The sequence below is a fragment of the Megalops cyprinoides genome, chromosome 7, assembly GCF_013368585.1.
Source record: "Megalops cyprinoides isolate fMegCyp1 chromosome 7, fMegCyp1.pri, whole genome shotgun sequence".
Classification (NCBI taxonomy): Eukaryota; Metazoa; Chordata; class Actinopteri; order Elopiformes; family Megalopidae; genus Megalops; species Megalops cyprinoides.
This window is the reverse complement of record NC_050589.1, coordinates 6,313,201-6,324,619: the sequence shown is the minus strand read 5'-3', so window position 1 is coordinate 6,324,619 and position 11,419 is coordinate 6,313,201. Positions and strand designations below refer to the sequence as shown.

The following is an 11,419-nucleotide window of genomic DNA, read 5'->3' as shown; positions in this document are numbered from 1 at the left end:
TTCTTCTGCTCCAGCTATGAGGCGCTGGACTCTTATATACCCCATTTCCCCCAGACAGCTGCTGACGCAATGGGGGTGGTGGGTGTAGAGGGGAGGGTGATTGGGGGGGTAGCTACAAAAAAAAACCTAAATCAAGTGACGATAAGTCACACATTAAATTCCAGGGAACACTTAACCCCTTGTCTAACGACCCTTTCCGTTTTAACTAATCTGAATGGATTTGAGCTGCAAATTCATCACAGTCGCAGAGATGCTCCTAACAGAAAAAGAATGATGCTCGAGATCTCAAAAACAAATGAGGACAAATAGGGTAACTTTTCTAACAAGGGTCAAACAAGTCACCAAGTCTCCAAGGCAAATGAAATGGTTGGTTTTTGAGTGAATGTGCTGAATTCATGTGAAAAAAACTTCCAGTCTCACAGGCTCTGAGAAGCATTTATAATAATATACATTTTTGGTATTCTATGGGAATTCTAAAATGTTGTAAGTACAGATTTTTTCATTGATACAAAATAGCTTGTGCACTGTGAATGCAATCAAAATGAGCTAATTTTGTTAGACTTGCAAATCACGTACAGCATAAAAAACTACCAGCACACAGCAGTTTAAAGTACTTCAGGCAATACACGCCACACAACCCAACTGTAAAAGAATGTAAGACATGATGCAAATGATAATGAAATTGTTCTTTAGCATCTCATCTTCCATAAGCATCTGAGAGAATTAAAGCTCTGAGGCATAATTTAGAAGTGGTAATGCATACATCACTACACACAATTAATTTAGTAATAACACATCGTTCAAAATGAGGCAGATCTACAACCACCTACATTGTCCCTTTAATTAATTTCTCTTTTTTGTCTCTTGTATTTTTATTTTTTTTTATCCCTACTGCACTCTTGTCTCGTACTCTTCTGGTCATCTGCTTGAAGTGAGTCGCCCAGGCCTTGAGGCATTATGTCATTCAGCGGAGGAATGGGCCCCACCCCCTCCAATCTAAATGATGTCCCTTTCTTACCCATTGTGATTTTGAATCCATACACATTACCTGATTCGCTCCCTGCTTCTGCGTCTTCTCCCTCTTCCTTCATCTATTTGTGTTCTTTGCACAAAAAGAATGTTCAGTGCATCCCATTGTGTGTTCTGTTTTGTTCTCTGTTCTATTTTCCCTGTAAAATTCATTAGATGCATTTTTCAGTCTTACATTATATGTCATTAAGAGTGTCTGATTAATGACCGCAAATCAATGTAAATGGAATGGTAGTTTGTTCTTTATTTCCATTTTGTTGAGTGCTTGGTACTAGGAGTACATCAAAGTCCTTCATCTTCATATTGTCTATTAAAATGTTAAACCAAATGAGAAAAACAGTAATAAATGTATGACTTGACCATTAATAATGTCAGTCAGTAATCTGTACACCAGGACATGCCAGAGAATGGTAATTTCGATTCTTAAAAGTCTGCAGTGATAGCAATAATAAACATCCAGCTGCATCAAACCTCCTAAAAACACCTACAGATTAGAATCGAACCGTCTGACACCTGAAATGACAGGCATATTAGTAGGGTCTATAAGGACAAAAAAGCCCTGTGGTGTTTTGAAAAAAGAAGCATGCCTGTGTGTGTATGTTAGGGTGTGTGTGTGTGTGTGTGTGTGTGTGTGTATGTGTGTGTGTGTGTGTGTGTGTGTGTGTGTGTGTATGCATGTGTGTAGTGGAGGGGGGCTATAGTTTCTATCAGTTAGGTGCAGAGTTTGGGGGTGGGGACATAAGACTATGTTGATGATACAGGTGATGTTCTCTGAGAAGGTAAACTGCTAACAGTAAACAGTAACCTAATAGGTCAAAGGGAAAATGATACCAATGATACCATAACATTGTTTTCCACATCAACTGATTGGTTACCACAGGAAAATACACTAACTTACTAACCGGTGAGCTGTCTTAACAAGCTGGGATGGCATATTGACAGTAAAATTTATTCTGAAGAAAATGAATGAATATTTGTTTTTATCTACTGTGCAATATGTGTTGGAGTGTGATACTGGCCACTCTGAGTGTGACAGACCAAGAAAAAACAAACATGCTCAAAATGAAGAAGCCTTTTTGTTTGTTCTTTCTCAAAGTTAACTAATATCACTATAATATTTGGAATTCTCCAAACAAATACAAAGCAAAATCGCATTGAAAAGAATCTCCTCAGGAGAACGAGAGAAATATGGAACCCATTAACCAACTTCTAGTGTAAGAAATTCACACCTGCAACTTGTAAATTAAGGAGCGGTGAGCATGAGTCATTGGAGGATTATATTCATTTCATGTGTAGCCCTCAGCTTCATAGTTTATGAACACCAATTTTCAGTAGGAAAAGTGAATTTCAAATAGTTTAGGCAATTTTCTTTCCAATATGTACAGTTTAATAACTGTTACACAAACCACATCTCCTTTCTATCAGTCCTTTCTCTCAAATGTAATATTCTGAAATTGAATACAAACAATAAGCTTCGAATGACTTGATGTACTTTGTCCTCTGAATGTCTTTGCTTTTACCTAAAAGAAGGATGATGACACCAATTGGATTAAACGACATCTAAAGTACAGGTACATCTGAATGATGTGCTCGCAAAATTCCACTCACCCCCAACCCCACCCGCAAAAAAAAGTTCTCTGGTGAGTCATTTAGTTTGACCTTTGACCGTCAAATAAATCACTTCCCTGAACTAAACCGTTTTGACAGATTGAAAACCAAGCCAAGCTGATTTTGGGAATTTCTTTGTCAAAGTCCAACAGCTCTCTTTGACGAGTCCTGAACGGATCAGGATAGGACAGAACATGATGACCGGCGCCTATAATCGTTGCTTAAACACATTCTTTACTGAGTGTATGAGCAGGCCTAGCGTAGAAAAAAAGACAACGTGTGCGGTATCATACGTAACGGTTGGATTGGAATAACGGGATGATTGCGTTTAATAACTAGTCTGACGCACGTTCAAATATTTGATTTGCAAATTTCGGTCCAGCTTCAGTCGTTTAAGATATTTCTATCTATTAAGAAACATTATTATGACATAAACTGGCTTCTAAGATGCGCTATACGGAAAGACAACCCTAAAAATTGGATATATTGTTTAGGGGAGAAATCCAGTCTAAATCCACATTTTAATATACGTACAATGTGGGTCGTTATATATAGATCTCGTATACACGACTGCGCACCTTGTTAATTCATGGACCAAGTCTCTCGCTCGTGGAGCATGTGGCATCTGCTACTGCTGGAGGCTAGACTCGCTCCGGAAAAAAGTTGATTGCCCTTGCAACTTTATTTGGGTGCGGTGTACAGCCTTATGCCCCAGGAAGTGCGCTACATTACTGTGTGAAATTTAGGCAATATACTTGGTCCACTCAGGCAGTGCAAACACCACGTGCACTCCCCTCACGTCAAAACACATTCATGACATCATCTGTGTGTTCACATAACTCCTAGGGGCGGGCAAGCAGCAGATAGAAATGAACAGATGCGGTCGACGGCTGATTGCAACGATTCACGCAGAGGGTTGCCGTACTTCGTGCGTCCGCTCCAAAAATTAGATTTCACCATCGCCCGCATTTCTAAAAACACGCATTGGTCCATCCCGTGTTTAAATGATCCCCTTTTCCCCAAGCAAGGGTTTATGATACATTGCGTTTGATAAATTCACGGCAATTCTTTGCTTCGTCCACATACGGCATAGGCACAGCCTAACTTCAAACGCGAAGCGCGTAAGCACGGCGTTCTATAAAAGCGGTTGGTGTTGAAGGCTGAGAGCTCTGGCACCGGCGCTCCCCTTCGCCTTGGACCGTGTACAATTCAGAGGCATATCGTTTCGCCTAGAGCTGCGCTTTGGCAACCACCTCATGAAGCAAGATGGGGCATACAAAACGTTCCAACTTAACGACAAGCATAGCAAATAATTTGGCCGGATGAAGTTGAGTCTGTTGCTTTTTCTCAGAAAAGCTGTACCGTCACAGTTGCCTGTAATAAATGGCTGACGTTTATTCTTTTTTAATGCCTAGACGTAACCGATCATGACGCACAGGAGCAAAACCTAAATAGTCGGTAAATTGTACAGCAACACATAATGCTGATCGAATCGAAAATGTGTACATCTTTGCAGTTTTATGCTACAGCTTCAGTTGTGTAGGCAGAAAAAAACACTTGAACAAGTGTTCTTTCACAGGCATTATTACAGGCATTCCATTATTACACGTGTGAGATTATGACCAAAACAGCCTGCTGTTGACAAACACATAATATAGATCCTCTGAACAAAGTAACTAACTTATTTGAGTCTGTGCAAGGGTAAATGTCACTTTACCATGACAAACGGTGATAACATGGGCAGCATCCGATTACGCCAAAGGAAACAGACCCTGAATAGAAGGTACCCAAAGGTGCCAAGGTACCCAAAGAAATGGCATAGTATCTCCAGTTGTGGCATGGTGCTTGTCAAATAGAAAACAATGGCAAATACTTGACTTAAACCAATTCATGATGTTACTGTGAACTGTCCCTACTTTTCTTTCAAGGTTAACATAAGAAGAGGGTGCGTGCACACACACACACATACACACACTCACTCCTCTTGAGAATCACAGATAGAGTCAGTTCAGAGTAAATTCAGTTATTTTTAAAAAGCTCATTGCTGTGCCCACACACAATTTCAGACAGAGAGGTGCAGAGGATGCCATCTTGTGGTTTCAGTGATTTTTGGTTTAAGCAATACATAAAGTACTTCAATTTCCTCCTTCCATATGTAACAGCTACAGGAATTTCTGCTCAGGCAGTTGTGAGACTGGCAAGATCTGTGAAAAAACACTGAATCTTGATTCAACAAGAATTTCCTCCAAAATAAAAAGTAAACCTAAAACTAACCAGTCAATAATTATTTCTACTGAGAATCACAAAACAATACAATGTTGAGGACATACCGTTTTATTTGAAAACATTGTTACTGGACTTTACAATGTATTGAACTGAAAAAATATGATTACAAGAAATGAAAAAAGTATACATCATCCCCTACAATAGCCACTGGCAATAATATACATGTATAAGTAAGATATAAACTCTCTCCCCCCCATCCAAGTTAACTTTTACCTAGCCACCTCCAGCAGTGGCTGCAGGAGTTAAAACACTAAATCAACCCTAAACATTTTCTATCAGAGTTAACCAAGTAATGCAGGAGTATGAATGATTAGTCCTAAAGGATCAAACTCCATGTGGTTGGTTTCAGCTGACAGAATTCACTCTAATGTAATCAAAAAAAATGTGTACTTATCACACTCTATAGTCATGAAGACTTTGTGTGATTCCTCTCAAACACATTTATCACTTCAACTCATAAAAGCCACAATATTCCAGTTAACTTCACGGACTCGGAATTCATATTTTACAGGGGTGTTGATTATTCACATGACAACATGATCTCGCGGCTTAGGTGTAACATCAACTCCCTTCAGAAAGGTTTGCAAGCCTTGTAAAATGTGCTACTGCAAGAAATGTTACTGTACTGACCAAATTACAAGTGCTCCACACAACATCCCTGCACGTCACATACCAAGCCCCACTGCACACTGCAGCCGATAAGCCAAATCAAGAAACATGATTTTAACATTGTAATGAAATGTAATCAACATTAGTGAATAAGATACGCAAAAAAATGCATTAAGACCCAATGAATCAATTGCAACAAACTGGATTTCATTAAGTCTAGCAGACATGAATTTACAAGTTACATAGTTCAAAAGTACACATGCAAAACCATTTGACATATTAATCATTCCCTGTAGCTGTCAAAAATGCAACGTGTGAGCTGTTCTGACCTCACCTATAAAATAATGTATATATTTCCCTAAATATTTTTTACCAGTATTCTCAGGCTTCTGTTGACCCCAGACCAATGAAATGTATATCAAACTGAGAATTAGAAAGGGTGTTACTTTAAGCTGGATACATCAGATGTTCTGTGTATAAGAATCACAAGTGCACAAATTATTCAGTATCATAAAACTGTCAGTATGTTTATAGTACAATTGTTTATCATTTCTGATGGTTGAACCATCCAAACACCTTTTCTACACCCCCTTAAATGTATCATAAAACAAAGATTTTCTCCTCACACAAATACTTACGGGCCTTGAATAATTCAGTTCAGCTACAAATTGTGAGCTGCAATATTTTTTATTGTAATTTGTAATGATTATGAGCACAGTTGGATAGGTTTAAGTACCATACTGGGGACTTGCAAACTAGCCCGTAGCTCCATGCAAAGTTATTATGTTCGTAGGTAATTGGTCCAGTGTGCCCCACTGCAGCACGGGTGTAGATACAGATGACATCAAATCAACAACGAAATACAAGTACAAAAATAAAACTTTAAGACTGGAAGGAAGCTTGGAATCTACTACTTTTCTCAAATGCACAGAATTCCACTGGAGGTCTTTCCCTGCCCCCTTTCAGAGCTGGTCTTCAGCTACCCCAACTCGGCGAGCAGGTCAGGGCGGAGAAGAAGAGTGGCAAAAGGTTCAAGTACTGCAGCTACTGTGAGGGGTCTTTGTTCTGGTAGCACTCAAGGCCATGTGAGGAACAGCGGTGATGTCCAGACAGTCAGTTACGCTTCACTTAGTACCTGGCGGCAGCACAAAAAACAGGCGGGGTGTTACATTACATTATAGTACATTACTGGCATTTAGCAGACACTCTTACCCAGAGCAAGTTAGATAGGTTACAACTTTACACATTATCCATTTATACAAGTGAATATTTAATTTGGCAATTCTGGTTTAAGTACCTTGCCCTGGACCTTACCCTTTGGTTATGAGCCCTGCTCCTTACCATTATGGTACACTGTGTTCACCTGTTACACAATGCAGGGATATCACAGTGCCACTTTTAAAGCAGCGGTCACAGTCCTCTGTGTTACTCTGATGGGGAAGACAGCTTTGACGCTGTGACTTTCTGAGGCTACGGACTGCCTCCCTCAAAGGCTCACCTTCCTGGCAAACTCGGGGAGAATGAACGCTGCTCTGTGGATGTCTGGGTTGTAATACTTCAGGCTCATACTCTCCGCTTCTTCCCTTGGCAGCACTCTCAAAGGTTCACGGAAATTTGTTTCCTGTTTGAGCAAGCAAATATAACAGTGTGACAGACGACATATTTAACAACCGACATTTATGATTTTTTTTTTTTTTTTAAAGGGTGGCATATTAGTGCTACACAATAGATCATTACATTACATGCATTCATCAGACACTCTTATCCAGAGCAACTTCCAGCACAACAGAACACAAGTGTATATTCACTCAAGTTAAATGAGCAACAGTATCAGACCAGGCTAACAACACTCTCAGATCAGTAAGTGTGAGCATAACACTATTCAAGCCCTGCCACAAGTTAACTTGTGCAATCTGACTAGGCAACAGAGGCCAAGTATACTGTGACGCTAAGGACATTTAGAAAAGACAACCACTCACAGTGTTTTTACTGCAGAGCATGAAGCCGATCTGGCCACTGGGGTAGGTAGGGATGGTACAGTAGGCATAGTCCACCACAGGGAACAGGGTCTTGCAGAAAGTGCGCATCTCCTTGATCAGCTCCAAGTGGAGCCACTGACACTCCCCTATCGAGGTTATAAGAATAAAATGTCTTCGTTCAACTTCTAACCATGAGAAACTTCTTTTCTAACACATAAACTCATTTATGTTTTACATGGGCATCTAAGGTGGCCTATCGAATTTGAAATGAGATTTCAGTTTTCTGCCTATTAAAGTGACAAGGTCGACAAGCAATATCAAGACACATTTAAGCATAACCCTGTTATTACTAAAACTGTTTTTTTTTCATCGTTACGCCTGGATGTGATTGAGCAATTAGCAATCACACATCAAACATCATGTCACCTTGGCAACAGAGAATCCCGCCTTCCCTCAGGGCTGTCTTCATGAGCTGATAGTAAGACTCCTTGAACAAGCTCTCAGCTGGGCCTAAATGATCCATCCGAGCAGAGAAGGTAACAGAGCAGAAAAAAAGAGGTTAATAAAACCTTCAATTTACTCATCGTCATGAATGATACAGTGCAACTGAGTTATGGTGACATTATGTAATCTGGCAATTGCAATAAAACATGGACAATAATTTGGTCGACATTATATAAAATGGTAAACTGCAAATATATATTTATATACATGTTTTTGACAGTGGTCAATGCTGATTTTATAACACTACAAGCTTGGACATCACTGTTGTAATATAATATACTACAACAAATGCGAAAGCTAAGGGGAAAGTAGTGTAGTCATTTATTTTAACAATTAGGAGATCCATAATCCATATTTAGTCCTTTTTCTTACCAACAGGGTCAGAGGAATCTGTTATAATGACATCAAACGCATCCTGGTTCTGCTTCATGAACTCAAATCCGTCTCCCACGTTTAGAGTAAGCTTGGGACTGAAGAAACCCTTTGCCATGCCAGGAAGGTACTTCTTAGACACATTAATAACATCCTTAAAGACAAAAAAATCAAAGCAGAGAGTCCCTGAGGCATAACCTGGTTGCTACTGGACATGTAAGCATTCTGACATATTGCCCAGCACAGCACTATCACATGCTATTACATTACATTATATTACATTACATGCATTTAGCAGATGTTCTTATCCAGGGCGACTTACATCACAATATAACATAACTGTATCCATTCAATTTAAACGAGCAACAGTGATAGACCAGGCTGACAACACTCCCAGACCAGTGAGTGTGAGCTTAACACTGTTCAAGCCCTGCCACAAGTTAACTTGGCTTCTGTCAGATTGCACAAGTCGCTCTGAATAAGAGCATCTGCTTAATGCATGTAATGAGGTGTAATGTAATGTAAATGTGAATGCAACAGCGCTCCTGTACTGTTGACCGGTGAAGCTACCTCGTCAATCTCGCACTGAACCACTGACTCCACCAGCGAGTGCTTCACCACCTCTCTCAGGACTCCGCCATCCCCCCCACCGATGATCAGCACCTGGGAAGGGGTGGACATTTTAGTACAGGAGTCCAACAACAGGGGGGGCAAACAAGACAGGACAATAGAAAAGTTTGAACCCTGGGAAGGGCCCGGCTCCTGCACCCCCTGAACACAATTAAACTAAAGTAAATCTGAAACGCATAAATTGCTGTAAAAACATCCAGCCATTACAAACGGAGGGAAAAAGTAAAAAAGTTATCCTGGACATAGACATCTGCTGAGTTAAACTGCTGTAAGACTACTGATAACCATTTTCTGAGTTTCCAATTTCCAATTTTTTTCTTAATTTCATTTCATTAACATTTGAAACCGAAAGCTACCTTCTTAGGACTAGGGTGGCAGAACAGAGGAAGATTGGCGATCATTTCTTGGTAGGAAAACTCGTCACGTTCGGTACACTGGATAACGCCGTCCAAAACCAGAACATTTCCATAGGTTTTACTATGGAAAAACAACAATAGAAAGGTTATTCTTATGCATTAATAAAGCCAATATCTTAACACACATCCACCATGAGACACTAGCTTCCAGTCCTTTGTGAGCCTCAAAGCCCAACACATAGCAGGCTCAAGTCTTGGTTATTAGCCAATTATGACCAGAGCAGTCTGACATATGTCACTTTTGTCAGGGGTACTGTGTGTTACTGTGGCCCAGGGTTCGTCTTCACAGCACTTATCAATGCCATCCAGCAACTCGGGTGTCTAAAGGTTTCTTCTTTTGCCTGTAAGTTCTTTCACTGGGGCATGCACCTGTCTTCCAAAAACACTCCCTTTGCTTAGAGTACTCCTGTTTACTTTACCACTTTCCCACTTAAATAGGGGCAACAAAAACAAAAAACTCATGAATCGGTTCAGTAATCCCAACTGCACCTGAAGGTCGAGGCCTTCACTATAAAACATGCCATTTATGACATCGAATCAATTTATATTAAAGCTTTGCGGAACAAGCACAGAAATTTGATGAATGGTAATGACGTAATAATATCGTAATAATAAATTTAATGACGTTACACATTAAAATTGGACATTGCACAGTTCGAACAAATTATTGGAACATTTTAAATGATCGGGTGTATATAAGAACGCTAACTAGGTAATTTTTCACGACGGGGGCTTTAAAGCATGCATATTCATATTTGATCATTTTCATCAACAGCTAAAGAGAATGACCGACTGCTTTCAACAATCGAATGATCTTGCTGGCTTCTTCAGTTCTTGTGCTGCGCAAACACCCATGTTTTAAACGAACTAACGTCACCTAGCTGATCTACGTAGCGCTTGCAGCTTGCTGCTGAGAAAGAGAAAGGTAATGATTTGCATATGCAATATACCCATCACGTATGTGTCCTTCAATGAGCCAACTTCTTAATGTCCAAACAGCATGCTGACTTGGTGATCTGACGCAATATTGCTAGCACGAAAAATAATTCCAAGTTTTTTTGACGAGCTTAGCTAGTTAGCTAGCTTGCTTTCTTTCTGTCGCACTTTTCTCACGCTGTCAGTATCACATCCATATTGATTCCCTCCGCTGACCCCATGTGCATCTGCGTCTTCGTCAAACCCGAGAGGGGTCACACAGTGCACACCTAGAGAGGCGTCACGCTAAATTACGAGCTAATTCGGCTAGATAAAGAGCAAATTATTCGACGAGGGAGCCTTAGAACTAGAAACCTGGGTGGATGGTTTAGCAAACTCTGCAGGTAGTTAAGTAACATTTCCAGTTGGGCAGCATTACCACGTAAGGTAACGTCTGCTAGCTAGCTGGCTAGCTACGTGGTCTATGTGGCTTGCTATCTAGCTAGCTAAGCAATGCAGATAGACATCTATATAACTCTGTTGGCTAAGTTAGCCTGCTGGCAATCTCCTAATTAGTTAGCAGGCTAGCTATCGGTCCTGGAAACTACTGACTAAAATTAAACACTTCAATCTGGCAGTTGGGTAGAACAAACTTCATAAATAATTCCCCGTTATTTAATTTTCGATGACCTCTCATTTATTTAACATTCTTTACAAAGTATAAAATAACTGACCTCTTAAAAACCATGACATCCTGAAATTTTGATTTTTGATGGTACAGAACCTCTTCTACTTGAAGACTCATTGCCTGTCCAGGCCACAGTGTACATGTCTCTGTGAACCATCCGTCCTTTATAATATCCATAGTAAATATGGCTAGCTAGCTACAAAAACAGAAACGTATTCGTTTCGAAATAAAGCTAACTAGCTGCTAGCTAGCTAAATGGGTAGGCGCCTCCAGCAAAGACTCGGTAAAGGGATCTAGCTAGGCGAGCTACCGATAGACACGTTGGGCGTACCTCTACGCTGCATCCTAACTAGCCACTGCGTTGGTAAGCGAATCGGAACGCT

At 40.2% G+C, this 11,419-nt stretch overlaps 1 protein-coding gene across 1 annotated transcript; it reads right to left on the bottom strand.

Moving 5' to 3' along the window:
- Positions 1 to 4,955: 4,955 nt before the first annotated feature.
- On the bottom strand, positions 4,956 to 11,362 carry srm (spermidine synthase). The gene is made up of 8 exons (XM_036533499.1): positions 11,083 to 11,362; positions 9,374 to 9,494; positions 8,958 to 9,050; positions 8,388 to 8,541; positions 7,938 to 8,021; positions 7,512 to 7,657; positions 7,031 to 7,153; positions 4,956 to 6,667 (listed from the first exon to the last, which is right to left on the bottom strand). Exons 1-8 carry the CDS (start codon positions 11,211 to 11,213, stop codon positions 6,650 to 6,652), a joined length of 870 nt encoding a protein of 289 aa, XP_036389392.1. The 5' UTR covers positions 11,214 to 11,362; the 3' UTR covers positions 4,956 to 6,649.
- Positions 11,363 to 11,419: the final 57 nt, after the last annotated feature.

Bases quoted from the DNA above. Each gene is read 5' to 3' on its own strand.
- srm (XM_036533499.1), bottom strand. From the start codon at position 11,213: ATGGATATTATAAAGGACGGATGGTTCACAGAGACATGTACACTGTGG. The intron at 8,022-8,387 runs GTAAGAAAAAGG...TGGATCATTTAG, and splicing joins AGATTCCTCTGACCCTGTTG to GCCCAGCTGAGAGCTTGTTC. The intron at 7,154-7,511 runs GTGAGTGGTTGT...TTGCTCAAACAG, and splicing joins TGCTCTGCAGTAAAAACACT to GAAACAAATTTCCGTGAACC.